The sequence below is a fragment of the Salmo salar genome, chromosome ssa03 (genome assembly GCF_905237065.1).
Source record: "Salmo salar chromosome ssa03, Ssal_v3.1, whole genome shotgun sequence".
In the NCBI taxonomy this organism is placed as follows: Eukaryota; Metazoa; Chordata; class Actinopteri; order Salmoniformes; family Salmonidae; genus Salmo; species Salmo salar.
The window spans coordinates 68,028,095-68,053,599 of NC_059444.1; the positions used below are offsets into that span (position 1 = coordinate 68,028,095).

The 25,505-nt window shown below is 45.6% G+C and overlaps 1 protein-coding gene across 4 annotated transcripts in view; it reads left to right on the forward strand.

The window, feature by feature from the left end:
- Positions 1–25,505, forward strand: part of LOC106601340 (serine/threonine-protein kinase N2) — a 42,657-nt gene that overhangs the window by 1,619 nt on the left and 15,533 nt on the right. The window contains exons 1-6 of one of the 4 annotated variants that reach the window (XR_006769400.1): positions 17,926–18,323; positions 21,921–22,042; positions 22,161–22,342; positions 22,493–22,635; positions 22,866–22,986; positions 25,299–25,444. Coding sequence is in view for 3 of the 4 variants with exons in the window: in XM_045716127.1 (XP_045572083.1) it covers positions 18,165–18,323; positions 21,921–22,042; positions 22,161–22,342; positions 22,493–22,635; positions 22,866–22,986; positions 25,299–25,444 (873 nt within the window). In the remaining variant the exon portion in view is untranslated. Of the gene's footprint in view, positions 1–17,925; positions 18,324–21,920; positions 22,043–22,160; positions 22,343–22,492; positions 22,636–22,865; positions 22,987–25,298; positions 25,445–25,505 lie in introns of those variants that run through there. The other 3 variants (XM_045716127.1, XM_014193473.2, XM_014193475.2) reach the window with 3 other exon arrangements.

Consider the following 25,505-nt stretch of genomic DNA (forward strand, 5'->3'; position numbering starts at 1 on the left):
TACACATTCTATTTTAAGTTAGTGTATTACATGTAATCGACTTTCAGTGTACAGATGTGGTAAAATATACATGTTTACACAGGCAGCCCGATAGTTTTGATATTTTTCCCACTAATTGTTCTTTTGACCAGTCACATCAGATCTTTTCAGATCAACTCTTTTTCAGACCTGATCTGATTGGTCAAACTACTAATTAATGACCAAAAGATCCGAATTGGGCTGCCTGTGTAGATGCAGCCTTTTTTCTTCTAAACTAAATTGAAATAGAAAAAAACTTTGTGTTTACTCATGTATTTGTTTGAAAAAAACAACAAATTAAAAGGGTGCAAGGGTGCCAATATATTTCACCACATCTGTTACTACAAGGCATTTGTGCCTTTTGAGGACCTTAAGCAAAATGATGTTGGTCCCCACCTCACGGAAAAACATTTTAATGGCCCCTCCTTTTGAATGTGTAAATAAAAAAGTTTTTGAGATCATTTCCTGCAATATGACAAATGTTGCCATGGGGAAACATGTTTGCATGCATTTTTTACATTTTGCCATGGAGAGGAGAGAACATTTGGCAATTTTCTAACAAATTTCATGCAATTCTACTAATTTGCCATGGGGCGGAGGGAAAAATGTCCAGTTTTACAGCTAATTTCTTGAAATTCCAAAAATGTTACCATAGGGTGGAAGGACATTTTTGCAGTTTTAAAGCTAATATCCTGCAACTCTACACATTTTTCATGACTTATACCATGTTAATATGATATCTGAGTGAGAGTGACTAATAAAATCAATGGGGGCCCCCTGGAGGTCAGGGCCCCTGGGCACGTGCCCTTTGTGCCTGGTCTATAATTTGACCATGATTACTACAAGTTTAGATAGCTGGCTAGACATGGCTAATTGAGTGACTGTCAGTGATTGACATAGCAAGAGAAAAACTGCTGATGCATAACAACATTTCTAAAATGCACCATGTGATTTATACTATTCTAACTCACAACAATAAGTTGAGACCCTGACTGAGTTCTTTAAAAAAATATATGTTTTTGGTCGGGGCCCCTTAGCGGCCGGAGGCCCTAAGCGACCACCTATGTTGCTTATGCCCAGGGCGGGCCGGTGCAACATCATGTGAAGTATGACCTACTGAACACTGGGTCAGCGAGTAGCCTAAGCCTATATCACTAGGTGTCAGTGTCAGGTAAGCATCCGGTATCAAGGACACGTAAGCTACAGTAAGTTCCTTCCAGTGGTGCCACTGTCAGAGTTCTTTCCTCCAGAAACTTTAGATCAATCGTTTGTTTTAAATGTACTCAATAAAATGGCATGTACATAATAATGCTTATGACTATAAAATTGGGGATGGCCTCTTGACTGACCTAGGCCAAGTTAGTGTTTCCATGAAAGAGAAGGTTTCCTGATTCCTGGAAAGCTAGCACTGACTGTGGGCAACACACATCAGAGGAGGGAAACAGGGCCTAAATGTTAATTGTTCCTGTTTTGTATTCTCTTGTTCTACCTCTAGGCCTAGATTCTTCTCTTCTTTTTCAGTTATGTTTAGCTCGTTTTTCAATGAGAGACAAAATATTGCTTTGGATGGAAAAGATACATGCATTGACTTTGTGGAAATAATAATAGGCCCTGCAGGACTTTCATATCTTTTAGGGATCTTTACTGCCCTTTCAGCTTATTGAAAAACACCCACAAGCATTTCAATGGGGTTTAATTTATCCAGCAAACAATCCTCAATTTCTGTTTTTACACTGGTTAAAAATATTAACGCAACATTCAACGATTTCAAAGATTTTACTGAGTTACAGTTCATACAAGGAAATCAGTCAATTGAAAAAAATGCATTAGGCCCAAATCTATGGATTTCACATGACTGGGAATACAGATACGCATCTGTTCGTCACAGATACCTTTAAAAAAAAGATAGGGGCGTGGATCAGAAAACCAGTCAGTATCTGGTGTGACCATTTGCCCCATGTAGCACAACACATTTCCTTGGCATAGAGTTGATCAGACTGTTGATTGTAGCCTGTGGAATCTTGTCCCACTCCTCTTCAATGGCTGTGTGAAGTTTCTGGATATTGGCGGGAACTGGAAAACGCTGTTGTACATGTCGATCCAGAGTATCCCAAACATGCTCAATGGGTGATGTGTCTGGTGAGTATGCAGGCCATAGAAGAACTGGGACATTTTCAGCTTCCAGGAATTGTGTACAGATCCTTGCGACATGAGGTGATTGCGGCAGATTAATGGCACAACAATGAGTCTCAGGATCTCGTCACGGTGTGTCTGTGCATTCAAATTGCCGTTGATAAAATGCAATTGTGTTCGTTGTCCATAGCTTGTGCCTGCCCTTACCATAACCCCACCGCCACCATGGGGCACTCTGTTCACAATGTTGACATCAGCAAACCATTCGCCCACACGCCGTCATGTCTGCCATCTGCCCGGTACAGTTGAAACCGGGATTCATCCGTGAAGAGCACACTTTTCCAGCGGGCCAGTGGCCATAAAAAGATGACAATTTGCCCACGTTACGCCGCTAAACTGCAATCAGGTCAAGACCCTGGTGAGGACGACAAGCACGCAGATGAGCTTCCCTGAGATGGTTTTTGACAGTTTGTGCCGAAATTCTTTGGTTGTGCAAACCCACAGTTTCATCAGCTGTCCGGGTGGCTGGTCTCAGACGATCTTGCAGGTGAAGAAGCCGGATGTGGAGGTCCTGGGCTGGCGTAGTTACACGTGTTCTACGGTTGTGAGGCCGGTTGGACGTACTGCCAAATTATCTAAAACAACGTTGGAGGCGGCTTATGGTAGAGAAATTAACCTTAAATTCTCTGGCAACAGCTCTGGTGGACATTTCTGCAGTCGACATGCCAATTGCATTCGCCTTCCTTCCTTCAATATCATCTGTGGTATTGTGTTGAGTGACAAAACTGCACATTTGTAATGATCATGCTGTTTAATCAGCTTCTTGATATGTCGAACCTGTCAGATGGATGGATTATCTTGGCAAAGGAGAAATGCTCACTAACAGGGACGTTAACACATTTGTGCACAATATTTGAGAGAAATAAGCTTCTTGTGCGAATGGAACATTTCTGGGATCTGGGATTTTAGCTAATGAAACATGGGACTAACACTTTACATGTTGCGTTTATATTTTTGTTCAGTGTAGATTGTAGCATGTTATCTCCAGGAGCAGTAGATTGGCTACACATAGATACTGAGAGATTGCTGATTGAGATCAAGCAGGCACGATGGCAATGATAGACGTCCCTGTCGGAGCAGACCTACACTGTGCATAGTGATTGGGCTTGATTGTTCTATTTCCTCTCAATACCTCATCAAGGCTTTACTGGGGGGCAGAATGTTTTTTGTTGTTGAAAGGGACACATTATCCATATTATCCAGTGCACATAATAGGGCTTAGTCCATCAGGGTGTATTGGTCTCTCTCTCTCTCCCACTTAGTCGTCCTCCGTCTCTCTCTCTCTCTCACTGCCACTTAGTCGTCCTCCGTCTCTCTCTCTCTCTCTCTCTCTCTCTCACTCCCACTTAGTCGTCCGCCGTCTCTCTCTCTCTCACTCCTACTTAGTCGTCCTCCGTCTCTCTCTCTCTCTCTCACTCCCACTTAGTCGTCCTCCGTCTCTCTCTCTCTCTCTCATGTATTGATTTGATGTTTGTTTATTTGCTTACTCCCTGCTCTCCAGACAGTTTCACTGAGTGTACAGCAAGAATCCCCCCTGGGTATTTGGGTCTTGTGCATTGATAACACACCACTCTTATAGATGTACATTGCAGCCATACTCTCATGCATTTTTTATATCTTTTGGTTTTCTGCCGTCCTTATCAAAGCTCAAGAAGATCTCTGTGAACTCTCTGTGAGTGGTTGCAGCCAGCTGGTCATTATGTATGTTCAACGATTCTCTGCCTTTTTTTGCTTTTTGCCAAATGGCTTTTTATTGATCACGCCGGAGAGTGGAAACATTTCCTTTGTCAGTACATTTCTTTAATGGCATCAAAGACTTCCTCCGCACTCAGGCCGACTGAGCCCCAGACACCTGTTGCGCTGTATTTTAAAAAGAGAAAAAACACTATGGTTCTACTTTAGAAGGGCCAGCTCCTCATCACGCAAACAAAACCTGTTTTGGCTCCAGCTGTCGTTGCTGATAGCTCCATTGATAGGATTAGGAGACCCTGGACATTTCTGTCTTGGCCCACTCCCATGGTGGCATTACATACTAGTTTTTCATTTTGATGATTGTTAGTTCTCAAAGATGATCTTATTTCAAATATATAGGTCCATTATCTTTTTTGCATACATTATATCTGGTTTTAGTTGTTGAATTTTACACTGGAAATGTTTTACCATTGCGAAAAGTATTATTTTATATAAATACTGAACAAAAATATAAATGCTACATTCAACAATTTCAACGTTTTTACTGAGTTACAGTTCATATAAGGAAATCAGACAATTTAAATTCATTCATCTAATCTATGTATTTCACATGACTGGGCAGGGGCGCACACATGCATGGGCCTGGGAGGGCATAGGCCCACTCACTTGGGAGCCAGGCCCAGCCAATCAGAATTAGTTTTTTCCCCACAAAAGGGCTTTATTACAGACATAAATACTCCTCAGTTTCATCAGCTAATCAGTTGGCTGGTCTCAGACGATCCCGCAGGTGAAGAAGCCGGATGTGCAGGTCCTGGGCTGACGTGGCTACACTTGGTGTGAGGACGGTTGGACGTACTGCCAAATTCTTTAAAATGACGTTGGAGGCGGCTTATGGTAGAGAATTAAACATTCAATTCTCTGGCAACCTCTCTGGTGGACATTCCTGCAGTCAGCATGCTAATTGCACGCTTCCTCAAAACTTCAGACATCTGTGGCATTGTGTTGTGACAAAACTGCACATTTTAGAGTGGCCTTTTATTGTCCCTAGCCCAAGGTGCACCTGTGTAAAAATCATGCTGTTTAATCAGCTTCTTGATATGCCACACCTGTCAGGTGGATGGATTATCTTGGCAAAGGAGAAATGCTCACTAACAGGGATGTTAACAAATTTGTGCACAGAATTTGAGAGAAATAAGCTTTTTGTGCACATGGAACATTTCTGGGATCTTTTATTTCAGCTCATGAAACATGGGACCAATATTTTACATGTTGTGTTTATATTTTTGTTCAGTATATAACTGTTTGTACTTAGGTGGCCCTAAACAAAAACCCTGGAGTGGTTATGTTAAGCTAGTATACATGATCCCAACCCATGTCCCCATGGGCATGTCACAAAGCCAAACCTACCTTGCCCATCCAGTCAGTCTTAACAAGAGCTGTTCCTTTGTCAGTCCAGCTATAGTTCTGCTCTGTTCTGCCATGCTGGCAAAACACCCACTAGCTTGCCTCTCAGGATTAGTTATGATTACTGCCAACCCACCCTGTTCATGGATGGATCATGAAAGACTGTCCTCCACGGTGGTATGGGGCAGCCACACCTGTTGTTTGTGACTATACTGCTCAGTGCAGTTGTGATGGATGTTGTGCAGGTTATTGTGAGTGACGTTTTGAGTGTTTTGAGGCCTGGGGTCTCATGGGATTGCAGTGGTGTTATAGGATTGAGGAATGTGTTACAACGAAGAAAGGCCTGAAACAATGTTATGTGGGGGCATCATATTTTACTCCAATTGGCCAAGCATAAGCACCATTTTAGAGTGAGTGGGAAATGAGGTTGCTGATTGGAGTCATGTTGGAGCCAAAGTTTTATCTCTGCAGAAATGGGCAGTATTCAGTGGCTTTGTAATCCCAGCCAGAGACAGCATTCATAATTCAGTAATCTTTTTCTGTAATACTTTATTTTAGTAAATACAAGGTCAAAAAAATAAAGCTTTTTGACTTACTTTGGAAGTTTTCCATGGGTCAAGGGGCACTACCAACCTACAAAAATGCTTCCATTACTTGGGTACAGCCACCAGAGGCTATCACAGATCAACCCCAAACAATGTCGCTAAAGGACTTTGTTTGAATTTAGTTGATTTTGACATTCAATGCTTAAAGATAGTATCTACAGTAGGGGGAAACAGCGCCACTGGCTGCCCCACCACCGTTGTTATTGATTTGTGCAGCATGGTAAACATTGCAGTACATATTGTGCTCTTCTGGAAAAACAGTTTGCAGGAACGTCTTTGTTGTTGTAATATCGCAAACGGATGTGGCTGCTTCACCATTAAGGATTCCAGCTTTAACTGGAAGCTATGCTGAGTAGCATTGTTTTGGTGTGCTGTTTGGCTGGGAGGGAGGCACCATTTTGAGGTGTGAAGGTGAGACATTCCCCAGTGCTGTGACCACTGGGACTGTGAGCAAGTCAGTCTATACTAGGAAGATAAGAGCAAGGCCAGGCCATGCCCATGCAGTGACCTGATTGTGGTTACCTAGGGTAATGGTGAGGAGGTAGCCTCCCGGTGAGGTCATGTGATAGCTTCTGCTCTGTGGGAGTGGTGTAGGGTGTCAGAGGAGCACAGACGCAGTGCATGATGGGTGCAGCGACAGCCCTGCCATCCCAACAGTGGACTGTCTGTTCTGTCTGCCCAGGGGCCAGGGGCCATTAATGTGAGCCGAGGAAGAAAAACATCTATTATCAGTCTGTCTAAAAGTAGAGAGACGTGACCTGGCTGTAAAACAACAGAAGAGCACAAGACCAACTGTGCCTCTCATAATTCTCTTAAAACACAGACTTTCAGACTGGGTCAGGTAGAAATGGTGAGGATCAAACAGCAGTCCTTTTCACATGCCATGAAACATGGTGCTTAGAATAAGTCACTGCCTGGAGAGACAGAGAGAGAGAGACCCATATTTATGCTTATTTATTTTCCCTTTTGTACATTAACCATTTATACATCGTTACAACACTGTATTTATACATATTATGACATTTGTAATGTTTCTTTTCTTTTGAAACTTTTGTATGTGTAATGTTTACTGTTCATTTTTATTGTTAATTTCAATTTTGTATATTATCTACCTCACATGCTTTGGCAATGTTAACATGTGTTTCCCATGCCAATAAAGCCCCTTGAATTGAATTGAATTGAGAGGGGGAGGGGGGGTGAAAGTAGAGAGAGGGGAAATACATGACTGTTGAAGGGTACAGTAAATGACTGTTTGGTTGTGAGTTAGATTCCTAATTGAGCTGACGTTGCAACTTGTCATCTTGATAATTGCTGTGATTTCCCATCGGTGGTATGGCAGTTGTAACCACCCTCCATCTCTACTTCCTGCTTCCTGTGGGGTCTCAACCACACTATAGCGCTGTATAGATCGGTTTACTCCTTCACTTATTTTAGCTCCCCAATTGTACCCCACCTTGCATCAATCACACTAGGGGAACTTAGGGTATTTTGAAGTGGTGTTCCTGTTCCCACTGTTGACTAGGCATCTGTCTTAGTGTACTGTGAGTAATGAATGATGCACTTTGCTATACTCTACTATTTTATTGTTTTATAGAACACACAACAGTACTGTGCTCATTAGTCAGTTGGGAACATTAGTCAACAACATACAGCCACACATATTGGTGCTGTCTTTGCCTTCCTGTTTGCGGACGCCTGCCGTAATCATCAGCTGAACTAAAGATGGATAATCATCAGCTTTATAGGACGCACTCTTATCCCCTCTGCCATAATCATTTTTAATCTGCTCTCGGTGTCCATTAAAATCTGTTTCCAATTCCTTCTTTTTTCAGAGCTTTCGGTGCAGTGTGCAGCGTCTTTCCCTGACTCCTCTAGGTGAGGGAGCTGTAGCATTAAGCACCTATAAAGCATGTCAGTGAAGCCCTCATCGGTGGAGTCAGGAGCCAGGCAGAGAGACAGGGAGATGAGGACAGAGGGCTGCATATAGAGAGAACCAATACTGTTGCTGCTCAGACCTTAGACCAACAAAGTGTTCAAAGAAGATTTGCCACAACACAAAAATCTAAGTAGATCTTAGCACTGCATTGCTTCTCTCTCTCTCTCTCTCTCTCTCTCTCTCTCTCTAACAAACATAGATTTTGAGTTATTTCCGTGGTACTCGGGCGCAGTCCCAGGCAGACGCCCCGAGTGGGGCATTAGTCACGGCTGAGCTGTGGCAGATTTGAATCGGTCTGCTGGAAAATCACTCCCTTCCCTGTTTCTTTTTCATGCAGCACTGTCCTGAGGCTGAGGCTGTGGAGTGGAGTTCACAGTCTAACACAGCATGGTTCTCAGTCTGTCATTCAGACCTCCTTTCTCTCTCTCTCTCTCTTTCTTTCCCTACCCCCCACTGGACCTTAGTGAGTGGGAGTATGTAGCTATCGACCCTGGACAAGCTCACTGCGGAAATCCCCACTCTGAGTCAAAGCACAGAGACATACACAACCCCATGGGCCAGGAGTTTGTCTCTCGCTCTCTGTCTCTCGCTCTCTGTCTCTCGCTCTCTGTCTCTGTCTCTCGCTCTCTGTCTCTGTCTCTCGCTCTCTGTCTCTGTCTCTCGCTCTCTGTCTCTCACTCTCTGTGTCTCTCGCCATGTTCTAAGCTGCTGACTAGATAGGATCAAAAGAATGGCATCAGTTAACATGGCTGTGAATCTATCGTCCCATAAAGCACCTCAGTAATTCTCCCTCTGCTCTGTGTCATGACCATATTCAGGATGACTGTTGTAGGTCACCAACTGTGTTTGCAATGTGCTGCTTTATGCAGGTGGGTTCAGTAGAGCTTTGATAACAACACAGTCTACTTTAATAAATGATTCCCTGGTAACATCAGGATTCTCCATCCACTGCTCTACATGAGTGGGACACAGAGAGACACATTTGTACTTCCCTTTGGATGTTGTTTGGAAATGGTAGTCTTCAACCCTCTGAGGCCTGAACAGAGAGACTGATTGTGGTGGTGCTCACAATGGACGGAGTCAGCAACACAAACACAAGCATTTATTGAAGTCTCTTGAGAAGATGGACCCCTCCACAATGCTGCTTTTCATGGGGATAGACTCTTCCCCAGCTGTGGACCGGGCACTCCTGGCATACACACACACAGTCTTGTACAACTAACCTTGTGGGGACACAAAATTCAATCCCATTCAAAATCCTATTTTCCCTAACCTCTAACTCTAACCTTTAAACTCTAACCTTAACCCTAACCCCAAAACCTAACCTTAACCATAACCCTAACCCTAACCCTAGCTCCTAACCCTAACCCTAGCTCTTAATCCTAAACCTAATTGTAACCCTAACACTAATTGTAACCTCAACACTAAACCCCATAGAAATAGCATTTGACCTAGTGAGGACTAACAAAATGTCCCCAGTTGGTTAGCTTTTTGTTCGTTTACTATACTTGTGGGGACTTCTGGTCCTCATAAGTATAGTTAAACATGCCCACACGCACACACACATAATCTCCCGCCATACTTACAGGTTAAAGTTGACTATTTATTGACTCAGAGTTTGGACATCCTCTATTATACAGTATTTTTTATACAAAGCACACAGAAAAAGTCCAAAACATACAAAGTTCAAAGTTCAATATGCTGATTCGGAGGCTTACTTATACAATCGCACTTAAACCTTCAAATCAAATCAACTCAAATTGTATTAGTCACATGCGCCGAATATTCAGGTGTAGACCTTACAGTGAAATGCTTACTTACAGGCTCTAACCAACAATGTAGTTAAAACAAAATATGGATAAGAATAAGAAATAAAATAACAATTAATTAAAGAGCAGCAGTAAAATAACAATAGCGAGACTATATACAGGGGGTACCTGTACAGAGTCAATGTGCGGGGCACTGGGTAGTTGAGGTAATATGTACATGTAGGTAGAGTTATTAAAGTGACTATGCATAGATGATAACAACAGAGAGTAGTAGTGGTGTAAAAGAGGGGAGGGGGGGCAATGCAAATAGTCTGGGTAGCCATTTGATTAGATGTTCAGGAGTCTTATGGCTCGGGGGTTGAAGCTGTTTAGAAGCCTCTTGGACCTCGACTTGGCGCTCCGTTACCTCTTGCCGTGTGGTAGCAAAGAGAACAGTCTATGACTAGGGTGGCTGGAGTCTTGGACAATTTCTTAGGGCAACTTTCCACTGGTATATGGTATTGTAGGATTAGGAGGCCACTGGGCCACACCCTTTCATAAATACAGTGCACTAGCATAGCCTTTCTGTACACTACAGTAATGACACCCCTCTAACTGTTTTGTACACTGTACTCCAAATCTGCCCCTGGGAGCGTGTTGTCACAATTAGTAGCATTGATTCTCCACTCTCAGCCTCACTACTCTCTACGTTTCCACTGACATGGACTTCCATGCTGTTTTATTCATAACTCTGCAGTTGGTGTGTATATTAATTATCTGAGTGGTAGCTCTCTCAATGTGATGTGTTTGTCTGCTGTGGACAGTGGTTAAGCAGCACATCAAGGGGAGGAGGGAGGAGGGGAGTGAGTGGTAATTGGAATTCACTGTTGCTCCCCCCCTCTTAACCCAAATCCCAGCCACTGCATGCCTGCTGAATTGGGCTGTGTGGAGATGAGAGGATCTGAGGGGAATTCAGACAATCTCACATAGCTCTCCTATTTCCCTGGAACCTTTCGCTCTCTCTCTCTCGCTCCCTCATTCTGTCACTGTCTGGGTCTCTAGATGACAGTGCAAAGGGAGAACACACTATTAGACATAATACCTCACTGATATAACTTTGGCAACAAAATCACTTGGGATTACACAACAAAGTGTAGTCACTAGGCCATGAAATTGATGGATAATAGTGATATTGAGAGAGTTCTGTACTGTTTTAAACACTCTTTCTGTCACGGTTGTCGTAAGGTTTTGACCAAAATGCAGCGGGAATATGTATACTCATCTTCTTTTATTCGGCAGAAAGAAGGAAAACCGAAACAAAACACACATATACAAAAACAACGACGATAACAGTCTTGTCAGGTGCACAAACACTAAACAAGGAACAACTACTCACAAAATCCCATAAAAAACACACCCCTCTTAAATAGGACCTTCAATTAGAAGCAACGAGGAGCAGCTGCTTCCAATTGAAGGTCAACCCCATTAACTAAACATAGAAATAGAAAGACTAGAAAGAACATAGAAATATACTAACATAGAACATTAACCACAAACCCCGAAACACATAAAACAAACACCCCTCTTACATAAGAACATAGCCCAACAAACCCTGAAACACTCTAAACGAACACCCCCTGCCACGTCCTGACCAAACTACAATAACAAATAACCCCTTTACTGGTCAGGACGTGACAGTACCCCCCCCCAAAGGTGCAAACCCTGGAGGCACCCCAAACAAAAAAACACAAAAATAAACCCCAAAACAAAAATAATCCCAACCTAAAGGGAGGGAAGGGAGGGTGGCCACCGTCACCGACGGTTCTTGTGCTACACCCCCCCTCCCCAACCTCCTCCTACGGAGGTGGCTCAGGCTCCAGCCTTACTCCCCATCCTAACCTGTCCACCCCCGCTAAATACTTATTAAATATTACCCCTCCCGAAGTCTCTGGGCTATGGCGCATCGCTGAAGACCTCGGGCTGATGTGTGTCGCTGGAGACCTCGGGCTGATGCGCGTCGCTGGAGACCTCGGGCTGATGCGCGTCGCTGGAGACCTCGGGCTGATGCGCGTCGCTGGAGACCTCGGGCTGATGCGCGTCGTTGGAGACCTCGGGCTGATGCGCGTCGCTGGAGACCTCGGGCTGAAGGGCGACTCTGGGAGCTCCGGACTGGAGGGCGACTCTGGCTGCGCCGATTCCAGACTGTAGGGCGACTCTCTCGGTTCCGGACTGTGGGCCGTCTCTCTCGGTTCCGGACTGTGGGCCGTCTCTCTCGGTTCCGGACTGTGGGCCGTCTCTCTCGGCTCCTGACTGTGGGCCGTCTCTCTCGGCTCCGGACTGTGGGCCGTCTCTCTACGGGGCACTGTCGCCAAACACTCTGGACGAGGCACTGTTGCCGGACACTCTGGACGGGGACTGCGCACTGAAGGCCTGATGCGTGGGGCTGGCTTAGGAAGCGCCAGACTAAGGACACGCACCACAGGGCTAGTGAGAGGAGCAGGAGCAGGACGAGCTGGACTGGGCTGACGCACTGGAAGCCTGGTGCGTGGGGCTGGTAGTGGAGGCGCCAGACTGGAGACACGCACCTCAGGGCTAGTGCGGGGAGCGGGAACAGGATACACTGGGCCGTGGAGGTGCACTGGCGGTCTCGAGCGCAGGATTGGCACCACCCGTACTGGCTGGGTGCCCGCTTCCCCCCCGGCAAATGCAGGACGCTGGCACCGAGCACACCGGCCTGTGGATGCTCGGCCTCGACGCCGTGCGCATCACCCCATAGCACGGGGCTTGACCAGTACCACGCTGCCTTTGGTAAGCACGGGGAGTTGGCTTAGGGCTCAACCCTGGCCCAGCCAAACTACCCGTGTGCCCCCCAATTTTTTTGGAACTCCTCCATAGCCCTGGATATGCTCATCCTCATCTCCGCTGATGTCCATCCTTCTTCATCGTGCTCCTTACCCCGCTGCTTTGTCCTTTGTTGGTGGTGGGTAGTTCTGTCACGGGTGTCGTAAGGATTAGACCAAAATGCAGCGGGAATGTGTATACTCATCATCTTCTTTTATTCGGCAGAAAGAAGGAAAACCAAAACAAAACACACGTATACAAAAACAACGACGATAACAGTCTTGTCAGGCACACAGCTAAACAAGAAACAACTACCCACACCATCCCATAGAAAACACACTTCTCTTAAATAGGACCTTCAATTAGAAGCAACGAGGAGCAGCTGCTTCCAATTGAAGGTCAACCCCATTAACTAAACATAGAAATAGAAAGACTAGAAAGAACATAGAAATATACTAACATAGAACATTAAACACAAACCCCGAAACACATAAAACAAACACCCCTCTTACATAAGAACATAGCCCAACAAACCCCGAAACACTCTAAACAAACACCCCCTGCCACGTCCTGACCAAACTACAATAACAAATAACCCCTTTACTGGTCAGGACGTGACACTTTCTCTCCTCACCTTTACTGTCTCACTATCTCTATCGCTTTGTTTTTTAGGAACTTGTGGTGATGCTCATGATTACCGATGTTCTCTGCTGACCCCAGAGGTCACTGTTTCTCATCCTCTGACACTTATAGCACAACATGATGTTCATTCTCTCTCCTTCAGGGGCAACTTCTATCAGCACACCTGACCCTTGTGGCACACCTCTCTGTGCTTTTGACAGCTTTCTCTAGGAAGACCTTGATGGGTTATCTACAGGTCACTGTCTGTCACCTGTCTGAACATCCACTCCCACACAGTGGCTTCACATTGCTTCTGGTTTAATCCATGACCCCAACTCCAAAACATGTCATCGTCATCCTCCAGCTTGTTCCTGGAACTGCCAATCCCCCAGCAGTTCCCCCATCCCTCATTTCTCTTCCCCCAAAATATCCCATCAGAGCACACATGACTGAGCTGGAAAGAACATTGTTATTAAATGATAATGACTTATACATTAGTGCCTCATAGCCTATCAATTAAGCAGCAGCACTATGCTTTCTCATTTCCCTGTCATTGTCATTATTGATATTTGCTTATGCATCACCAAGCATCACAGGTGTGAGGGAGGGAGTTGGGAGGGAAGTGGGGCAGATAGACAAAAGTACTTCCCTTAAAGTCAATGAGATGGGCTTTATGTTTATTTATAGAGGCAGGCGAGGCAAACCGGCAGTCAGGCCATTAACTTCATCAAAGGGATGGCTTTCAGTCAATGGCTACATCGAGCTTAGAGGAGCTACTACATACTGGCGCCCAGCCACAGCATGGCAGATAGACTGCCTGAGGGATGACGGGAGAGAGGAAGAGGGTGAGAGAGGAGAGGGTTGAGGGTGACTCCCATTTTCTTGTTTCTTTCTCTCTATGGCTGTCTTGTGTGTTACATACATACATACATACATACATACATACATACATACATACATACATACATACATACATGACCTCTCTATAGGAAGCCATTCTATGGGACACTTTCTTTCACTTCCTCTGGTGATGGGCAGCATTTGCCCTGTTACTGAGTAGGCTGTCTTGTGTGTGTGTGTGTGTGTGTGTGTGTGTGTGTGTGTGTGTGTGTGTGTGTGTGTGTGTGTGTGTGTGTGTGTGTGTGTGTGTGTGTGTGTGTGTGTGTGTGTGTGTGTACACATCTGTGTGTTTATGAGAGAGAAAGTGTTTTGACAGTGTGTGCCTGGTCTGACATGGCTGTGAGCCATCCTGAAAGTGACCTAGGGTAGCCTCTGAGTCAGGGCTTCATTTTTATGTTGTTTAAGTCCGCTTGTTCTCATGTTGTGTTTTTGATCTTGTCTCCTTCGCGCCTTCTGTGCTGTGTGCACCTTCCCATTTACACGCATTGGGCTTATTTTGGACAGATTTTGCCGAGAGTGAAACCTCTCACGTCGCATCTTCCTCTCTGTTTACACACACCAAGACCCTCCCCCTGCCACTCACACCAACAAAGTTGAGAGATCACATCTTCCTCTCTGACATGCAGTTTCATCTCGCTATTTGCATTTGAGTTTTGGTCCAACAGAATTGGTCATAATGACACATTGAGACATTATTTTATTGTAATAGGGGATAAGTTAACCTTTAGCGATACCGTTTGTATGTCTCAACTACTCAAATTACGCACAGAGCAGACACTTCTAACATTGATTCTGGAAAATTCATGCTCAGTTTGTCATTACCGCGTACCGCTATCAGCATTTTAGACAAATACTGTTATATTAGCTATCTAGTCTGTGTTTTATCAAATGTGCAATAGTCATAAAACACAATTATATAAACATTTGGGGAAAAAAATTGAGATATGATTTTTAGCCCATATCGCCCAGCCTTACTCCCTAGGGTTGCACAATTCCGGGAACTGTCAATAAATTCCCTGGTTTTCCAGAAATCCTGTTTGGAAGATTCTGGATTTCCTGCTTATTCCCTACTGATTCCAGAATCCTCCAACTGGGATTGCGTGAAAACCAGGGAATTTATTGTAAGTTCCCATTTTGCATCCCTAATCCTCCCTCCCTCTCACTCTCATGATACAAAGCCTGTGACATAGTTTAGTTCCACTTCCTGTTCCCTGTTCTGTGAAGCAGCTGTGCCTCTGTTTCTCTCCATGGGTGTTCTTCTCCATGTGGCCTGATGCTATTTATGACCAACATGCTTCTGTTGTAACATGATACATACAACGACTGCTGTGCGTCAATGGTTCCCTGTTTGGACAAAAGACAAGAATAGCTATTGATTCCCTTAGCTTTTATTATTAGGTGTAATTAACTATGTATGACTGCTTTTTCAGTGACTGATTTGAAAGCTTTTTGTGGTTTCCTGGTTGTGATATCTTGGCCTTTGACCGTTTTCACTCAGCTGTGCTCTCTACATCCTTCTGTGCCTCTCACCTCTCCCCCAAATGAACACACACACACAGGTTGCATCACGGCCTGTTACGGGATTAGCTCCGTCCAATGACTGCAAGGCCCTTCAGCGGGTGGTGAAGATGGCCCAGTACAGTGCATTCGGAAAGTATTCAGACCCCTTGGCTTTTTACACATTTTGTTATGTTACAGCCTTATTCTAAAATGTATTAAATAATTTTTTCCCCTCATCAATCTACACACAATACCCCATAATGACAAAGCAAAAGCAGGTTTTTAGAAATGTTAGCAAATTTATTACAAATAAAAAACGGAAATATTACATTTACATAAGTATTCAGACCTTTTACTCAGTACTTTGTTGAAGCACCTTTGGCAACTACTACAGCCTCGAGTCTTCTTGGGTATGACGCTACAAGCTTGGCAAACCTGTATTTGGGGAGTTTCTCCCATTCTCTGCAGATCCTCTCAAGCTCTGTCAGGTTGGATGGGGAGCGTCACTGCACAGCTATTTTCAGGTCTCTCCAGAGATGTTCGATTGGGTTCAATTCCGGGCTCTGGCTGGTCCATTCAAGGACAGTCAGAGACTCGAAGCCACTCCTGCGTTGTCTTGGCTGTGTGCTTGGGGTTGTTGTCCTGTTGGAAGGTGAACCTTCGCCCCAGTCTGAGGTCCTGAGCGCTCTAAAGCAGGTTTTCATCAAAGATCTCTCTGTACTTTGCTCTGTTCATCATTCCCTCGATCCTGACTAGTCTTCGAGTCCCTGCCGCTGAAAAACATCCCCATAGCATGATGCTGCCACCACCATGCTTCACCGTAGGGATGGTGCCAGGTTTCCTCCAGACGTGTTGCTTGGCATTCAGGCCAAAGAGCTGCCACCACCATGCTTCACCGTAGGGATGGTGCCAGGTTTCCTCCAGACGTGTTGCTTGGCAATCAGGCCAAAGAGTTCAATCTTGGTTTCATCAGACCAGAGAATCTTATTTCTCATGGTCAGAGTCCTTTAGGTGCTTTTTAGCAATATCCAAGCTGGCTGTCATGTGCCTTTTACTGAGGAGTGGCTTCCGTCTGGCCACTCTACCATAAAGGCCTGATTGGTGGAGGGCTGCAGAGATGGTTGTCCTTCTGGAAGGTTCTCCCATCTCCACAGTGAAACACCTACCTGACCAAGGCCCTTCTCCCCCAATTGCTCAGTTTGGCTGGGCTGCCAACTCTAGGAAGAATCTTGGGTGATTCCAAACTTCTTCCATTTAATAATGATGGAGGCCTCTGTGTTCTTGGGGATCTCAATCCTGCAGAAATGTTTTGGTACCCTTTCCCAGATCTGTGCCTCGACACAATTCTGTCTAGTTCTACAGAAAACTAATTCGACCTCATCAAGTTGTAGAAACATCTCAAGGATGATCAATGGAAACAGGATGCACCTGAGCTCAATTTCGAGTCTCATAGCAAAGGGTCTGAATACTTATGTAAATAAGGTATAAAAAAAAATCTAAAAACCCGTTTTCGTTTAGTCATTATGGGGTATCGTGTGTAGATTGATGAGGAGAAAATAAATGTAATCCATTTTAGAATAAGGCTGTAACGCAACAAAATGTGGAAAAAGTCAAGGGGTTCTGAATACTTTCTGAATGCACTGTACATCCCCGTGCTCCCACCCATCCAGGACATCTACTCGAAACAGTGCCTGAGGAAGGCCCGCAGCATCATCAAGGACCCCACACACCCCAGTCATGAGCTGTTCACTCCCTTACCGTCAGGCAGACGTACCGGAGCATGAGATCTGATACCAACAGGCTCAGAGACAGTTTCTATCTACAAGCCATCAGACTGTTGAACACTTGAACTGGACCTGCTCTGATTCTTCACACCTTAGCACACATGCACTGACTTACACACACACACACACACACACACACACACACACACACACACACACACACACACACACACACACATTAATTCTACACACACTTCACAACTGCTGCTACCAGACTCTTGTTATGATTCCATACTGCACAATTGAAACACTTGTCCCCGAATCCCCCCTTCCCCAAAACATATATAAATATTGGACTCTAAATTGTACCTTCCTGTATTATACTTATGCTAAAATGTTTATTCTATTCTACTGAGCCATTTACTTTATATTCCTATTCTTATCTTTTATTATTTCTTATTGTTGTTGCATTGTCCGGATTGAACCTGCAAGTAAGCATTTCTTTGGATGGTGTACACCAGGTGTATCCCAACTAATGAAACTTGAAACACACACAGCATCTGGCAGTGTGTTTCATGTGATCAGTGTCTATCACAGCAGCCTGTCGCTATGCTAAGAGCAGCCAACAGCAGGAAGCAAAGTGGCATTGCTCACTCGTTTACAAAACCACACCACTCTCCTCTGTATGTGTGTGTTTCTGTAGTGTTACTGTTAGTCTCTCGCTCTCTCTCTCTCTAGGCTAGAGAGCAGGACAGGAAGCAGTGGGGTGGGGCTGGGGCTGTGTCGCTCTCTCTCTTCCTACCTCTTCCTCGCTCACTTGCTTCAGATTGAGTCTCTTTTGATTCCTGGCGGGAAGGAAGCACATCCCGGATTTGAGGAGGCAGGAATAGCTCTGTGTACATTGAGTGGCGGTTCTGGTGTGAGAGTGTGTAACGGGGCAGAGGGGAGGGGTTGGGCAACACAGAGAGACCCAGGGTGGGCCATGGCCAGCGAGGAAGCTTTGGCGGGCTGCCCAGGGGAGCACACAGCTGCAGACCACCCCACTCACACTGAACAGGACCAGGGGGATGCCGAGTCTTCGGTAGGCACACTCTGTCTGGGCACCATACAACATGGCTGCCTTTCACACTACAATGTGTTTGTGAGTTTCCTCTCCGCTTTCTGCTTCATGTTCACTTCCTTCTCAGTCCATGCCATTTCTGATGACTCATGCCAGGGCTGCTTTTAGTATTGTCACATTGTTTTCAGCCCCATCTGAGTGGAGAACTGCCTCTATTAAATTTCTCTGTATTGTTCCACTGGAGGGCATTGCTAAATGGCTACAACTGTATAGTAGTGAGTCACATGGTTAATGGTCCGGCCCTTTCCTCCTTCATCTTATGTTGTTGTCTCTGCTATTCTTCTCTCCTCTGTGCCACTGTTGCTCACCTCCTGCCTCACTATTAGTGGCTGTTCATTTTAAGACGAGTGTGTGTGTCAAACTAGTGTGTCGTGTGTGTCTCAGTTCTGCTCAACAAGTGGGTGTTCTTCCTGTCTTAGTCCTACCAAGGCTCTATTCCTCCCTCATCTTTCTCTCTCCTTGTATGTTCTCTACCTCCATCTCTAGATGATTTTATTGCAGAGAAGGACAGGGCTGGGAGCACAATGAAGCTATAGCCTTGGTATTGTTAGGACAGTAACACCATGCTCCAGCTGACAGGGCCATTTGGCCCACAACTTGTGATCGTGTTGATACCAACAGTACTAAACTTAGCAAAAAAAGAAACGTCCCTTTTTCAGGATCCTGTCTTTCAAAGATAATTCGTAAAAATCCAAATAACTTCACAGATCGTTGTTGTAAAGGGTTTAAACACTGTTTCCCATGCTTGTTCAATGAACCATACACAATTAAGGAACATGCACCTGTGGAACGGTCGTTAAGACACTAACAGCTTACAGACGGTAGGCAATTAAGGTCACAGTTATGAAAACTTAGGACACTAAAGAGGCCTTTCTACTGACTCTGAAAAACACCAAAAGAAAGATGCCCAGGGTCCCTGCTCATCTGCGTGAACGTGCCTTAGGCATGCTGCAAGGAGGCATGAGGACTGGATATGTGGCCAGGGCAATAAATTGCAATGTCCGTACTGTGAGACGCCTAAGACAGCGCTACAGGGAGACAGGACGGACAGCTGATCATCCTCGCAGTGGCAGACCACGTGTAACAACACCTGCACAGGATCGGTACATCCAAACATCACACCTGCGGGACAGGTACAGGATGGCAACAACTGCCCGAGTTACACCAGGAACGCACAATCCCTCCATCAGTGCTCAGACTGTCCGCAATAGGCTGAGAGAGGCTGGACTGAGGGCTTGAAGGCCTGTTGTAAGGCAGGTCCTCACCAGACATCACCGGCAACAACGGGCACAAACCCACCGTCGCTGGACCAGACAGGACTGGCAAAAAGTGCTCTTCACTGATGAGTCACAGTTTTGTCTGAGCAGGGGTGATGGTCGGATTCGTGTTTATCGTCGAAGGAATGAGCGTTACACCGAGGCCTGTACTCTGGAGTGGGATCGATTTGGAGGTGGAGGGTCCGTCATGGTCTGGGGCGGTGTGTCACAGCATCATCAAACTGAGCTTGTTGTCATTGCAGGCAATCTCAACGCTGTGCATTACAGGGAAGACATCCTCCTCCATCATGTGGTACCCTTCCTACAGGCTCATCCTGACATGACCCTCCAGCATGACAATGCCACCAGCCATACTGCTCGTTCTGTGCGTGATTTCCTGCAAGGAATGTCAGTGTTCTGCCATGGACAGCAAAGAGTCCGGATCTCAATCCCATTGAGCACGTCTGGGACCTGTTGGATCGGAGGGTGAGGGCTAAGGCCATTCCCCCCAGAAATGTCCGGGAACTTGCAGGTGCCTTGGAGGAAGAGTGTGGTAACATCTCACAGCAAGTACTGGCAAATCTGGTGTAGTCCATGAGGAGGAGATGCACTGCAGTACTTAATGCAGCTGGTGGCCAAACCAGATACTGACTGTTACTTTTGATTTTGACTCCCCCCTTTGTTCAGGGACACATTATTCCATTTCTGTTAGTCACATGTCTGTGGAACTTGTTCAGTTTATGTCTCAGTTGTTGAATCTTGTTATGTTCATACAAATATTTACACTTGTTAAGTTTGCTGAAAATAAACGCAGTTGACAGTGACAGGACGTTTCTTTTTTTGCTGAGTTTATTTCACCTGTATATCTAACGCTGTGTTCCTTCACAACAAATAGCCAAACATTTCAGTGAGCCGTTTGACACAACATTAGGCCATCAGGTCCGCTATGAGTAATATTCCCAGATTACCATGACTACTCTGCACTGCTGTTGTGCAATGATTCCTGTTTAATAGCCTGTGTAAGTAGCCCTCGAAGGCCCAATAGCTGGGCTTGGCCATGAGGGCTGGCTTGGCTTGGCTGCAGCCTGTATTGTATTGCAGATGGATTATGGTTCTAATGAGAGTCTGCCTGGTAGGAGCCGGGCTCTGCTCTGTTATGCCTGGCGTGGTGCTGAACTTACCCAATAGGGACGCTGCTGTAATCAGATCTGCAGGCTGGAGCCAGGGCCAGGTCTCTGAGTGACCTACAGCAGTCAGTCAGTCGTTATGAGAGGAGGGACTGCTCTGTCTGTCTGTCTCCATGTCGTAGGATCTGGGCTCTGTTCAACTCTAATAATGAGCTGTCTCTGTTTGATTGTTGCTAATGTCTGCTGTTGGGGATTTACTGTGATAGTGTTGCATGCCGGTTTTTGTGTGTGTGTGTATGTATGTGTGTGTGTGTGTGTGTGTGTGTGTGCATGCAATGCCGTTACATGCATGTATGTGTGTATTTGTGCCTAATGTCTATCACGCTGTATCTGTTTCTGTGTGGCTGGCTGAGAGCTGGCGTGCTGACAGCGTGTCTGTGTGTATCAGTGGCTCTGAGCAGGAACAAGCCCTGATAGATTTTAGTCTCGATTAATTCTGCCCTAATCTGCTCTGATCTGGTTACCAGCAGGAGGGGACGTGAGCGCTCAGGCCTTGACTCACTTAACGTCTCAGTCTCACTCCGCTGCTCTTAGAGACTCAGTTTTCTGAAGGGAAGCGCTCACCTCGCACTGACTGCTCCTCTCTCTGTCACAAGTCCTTTTTACGTCACTGACTCCGTCTGTCCCTTTCTGTTGCTGTCTTGGCCTCTGTTATATCTACTCTAGCCATGAATCTACATTACCTCTACTCTTTGCTGCACTGCAGTCACACAGGATGTGAGCTGAAATGTTGGGCTCTTTGGTTTGGGCACCTGCCTCTGGGACCCATTGGAAACACATTAGCCTGCTCTCTCTCTCTCTCTCTCTCTCTCTCTCTCTCTCTCTCTCTCTCTTTTCCATGTACAGATAAATGCTCCTGTCTATCCTAATGTTTGCTGCCAGTTTAGTGCTGCTCAGTTAAACCTTCTGACCTACAGGGCTGTGTGGGAGACATCTGGTGTCAAAGGTGAACACAACCTAGTCCCCTGCACCTCCACTCCTCCAAAACCCCTAATTAGGCCCTTTTCCCAGAGAGTGGTTTTGCATTGAATTGGAAATACAGCAGACCTTTGTCTATCGTCTCTCTGCTATCACCGCAATATCATCTTGGCACAATACATGTCGCAATGTATGTGACCGATGCTAATCTATTATCCATTCTCTCTCCCCCTCTCCTCTTCCTCTCCCCCTCTCAGAGTGACCCAGGTGGGCTGTTACTGCTGGAGCAGCTGGGTCTGGACCAGAGCTCAGACTTCTCTGACTCCAGCATTCAGCAGCGGCTGGACGAAGCGAGGGATCACATCCGCCGGGAGATCAGGTTAGCATTACTATTTAATTACTCATTTACCTTTCAATCATTTCTATGATGTATTGATTAACTACTCATTGTGTGATGCTACAATTTATGAAAAGTCCCTGTGATTTGACTGGATCAGGAAGGAGCTGAAGATCAAGGAAGGAGCAGATAACCTGAGGAGAGCCACCACAGACAAGAAGAATGCCCAGCAGGTGGACAGCCAGCTCCGCAGCTCCAACCGCAGACTGGACAGCCTGCACTCTAAGTTACAGGAGCTGGACGCTTACATTGTGGTCAAAGGAGGGGACGACAACAACACAGGTATCACTGACAGGGATGGTACTATGAAGCGAATGGAGCGTAGCCTTATACCATTGGATGGATTCAAACAAAAGTTGAATGTAGAAACATGTTGGCCATTGTTAATGATTATAATAACTGTCAGTTAATACCATGACCTTTGACCCTCAGATGCCCCCAAGTCTCCCGGGGCGCGCAGCCGTTCGGCCAATCAGGAACGGATCACGGCTCTGGAGCGCCAGCTCAACATCGAGCTCAAGTGCAAACAGGGAGCAGAGAACATGATCCCCATTTATGCCAATGGAGTCACCAAGGTACTGGATCTGACTGGACCACCTAACCCCTCTAATATATACATCTACTGTAGCCTATGTACAATACAGCCAGCCCCTCCACAATCTCTCTTTCTCACTCTTCTGAGTTCATGTCTTTAGTCAGATCTTCTCCCAGCCTGATTCTTCTCTGAGTAGTGAAGGTTAGCAGGGGTGTGTATTTGTGATCTGTCTGCTATTTCACTGTCCTCACTGTACGGTGTTGATTGTAGGACAAGAAGATGCATCAGACGGCCCAGCAGATGCTGCAGGACAGCAAGACCAAGATCGACATCATCCGCATGCAGATCCGCAAGGCCATGCAGGCCACTGAGCAGACTGAAGATATCCAGGGTAAATATCTGTCTGTCTGTCTGACTGTCTGTCTCTGCCTGCCTGCCTGCTTGCCTGCCTGCTTACCTGCCTGCTTGCCTGCCTGCTTGTCTGTCCGTCTTCCTGTCTGACTGTCTGTCTTTTCATCCCCCTGTGTCTGTCTGTCTCTAATCTGTACATCTATCGTTAAATGTTTTATGAAGTGTGGGTAACAGATCAATGCCCTCCTCTGAAGTGCAGAGTGGACATTATTATAACCTGCTCCACTCCATACACCACACTCACACTCAGGCTCACTTCCACACAGAGCCCAGGTTAAGGCCTTATTGATGTTCCTGCATCCCCATGATGTTGTCCAACAGCAAAAAGTCATGCTTCATTTACCCGAGGTTAGAGACAGAGGGAAAAGGTAGAGAGAGAAAGATAAGGAAACAAATAGTAAGAATTAGAAAGCGGAAAGAGAGAACGAGAAAGAGAGTGAGAAGATGAGAAAAGCACAGGAAGTAAAGATACAGATTTAGGCCCATATCTTTATTTGGATTGCTGTGTCTATTTCCCTCTCTCTACCGTCTTCTCTCTACCTCCCTCCCTCCTTTGGTTTAAGAATAGATCAGAGCTGCAGGGCATTTAGCCTCATAAGTCATGAACCATCCCTAACTTAGGACACACACAGACGCACACAAATCCATCAAAACCCCATCAAAATCTCACATTATCTTGATTTTGATTTTCAGTTCAGATTACTTTATCATATTATGAAAGATAACTGTATACAGTGCATTCGGAAAGTATTCAGACCCCATTACTTTTTCCAAATGTTATGTTATAGCCTTATTCTAAAATTGATTTAAAAAAAATGTCTCATCAATCTACACAATACCCCATAATGACAAGACGAAAATAGGTTCTTCGAAATGTTTTCAAATTTATTACAAATAAAAAACAGAAATACCTTGTTTATGTAAGTATTCAGACCCTTTGCTATGAGACTCCAAATTTAGCTCAGGCGCATCCTGTTTCCATTGATCATCCTTGATGTTTCTACAACTTGATTGGAGTCCACCTGTGGTAAATTCAATTGATTGGACATGATTTGGAAAGGCACACACCAGTCTATATAAGGTCCCACTGTTGACCGTGCATGTCAGAGCAGAAACCAAGCCATTAGGTCGAAGGAATTGTCCGTAGAGCTCAGAGAGGATTGTGTCGAGGCACAGATCTGGGGAAGGGTACCAAAACATTTCTGCAGCATTGAAGGTCCCTAAGAACACAGTGGCCTCCATCATTCTTAAATGTAAGAAGTTTGGAACCACCAAGACTTTTCCTAGAGCTGGCCTCCCAGCCAAACTGAGAAATTGGGGGAGAAGGGCCTTTGTCAGGGAGGTGACCAAGATCCCGATGGTCACTCTGACAGAGCTCCAGAGTTCCTCTGTGGAGATGGGGGAACCTTCCAGAAGGACAACCATCTCTGCAGCACTCCACCAATCAGGCCTCTATGGTAGATTGGCCAGACGGAAGCCACTCCTCAGTAAGAGGCACATGACAGCCCGCTTGGAGTTTGGCAAAAGGCACCTAAAGGACTCTCAGACCATGAGAAACAAGATTCTCTGGTCTGATGAAACCAAGATTGAACATTTGGCCTGAATGCCAAGCGTCACGTCTCGAGGAATCCTGGCACCATCCATATGGTGAAGCATGGTGGTGGCAGCATCATGCTGTGGGGATGATTTTCAGCGGCAGGGACTAGGAGACTAGTCAGGATCGAGGGAAAGATGAACGGAGCAAAGTACAGAGAGATCCTTGATGAAAACCTGCTCCAGAGCGCTCAGGACTTCAGACTGGGGTGAAGGTTCACCTTCTAACAGGACAACAACCCTAAGCACACAGCCAAGACAACGCAGAGTGGCCCAGCCAGAGCCCGGACTTGAACCCGATCGAACATCTCTGGAGAGACCTGAAAATAGCTGTTCAGCGAGGCTCCCAATCCAACCTGACAGAGCTTGAGAGGATCTGCAGAGAAGAATGGGAGAAACTTTCCAAATACAGGTGTGCCAAGCTTGTAGCGTCATAGACAAGAGGCTGTAATCACTGCCAAAGGTGCTTCAACAAAGTACTGAGTCTGAATACTTACGTAAATGTCATGTTTAATTATTATATATATTTTTTACATTTGCAAAAATGTCTTAAAACCTGCTTTTGCTTTGTCATTATGGGGTATTGTGTGTAGATTGATGAGGGAAAAATGTATTTAATCAATTTTAGAATAAGGCTGTAACAACAAAATATGTAAAAAGCCAAGGGGTCAGTAAATGGTTTGTTATCACTCTCCCCAGGTAAGCCAGACACGTGTGGGGTGGAGCTGCGTGTGGAGGAGCTGTGGCATCATTACCGTGTGGAGCACGCCATGGCTGAGGGAGCCAAGAACATGCTGAGGCTGCTGGGAGTAGGGAAGGTCCAGGACAAGAAGGCCATGTCAGAGGTCAGAGTTCACACACAAGACTACTGTATGGATCTCACACATGAACGCACATTTAATGCAC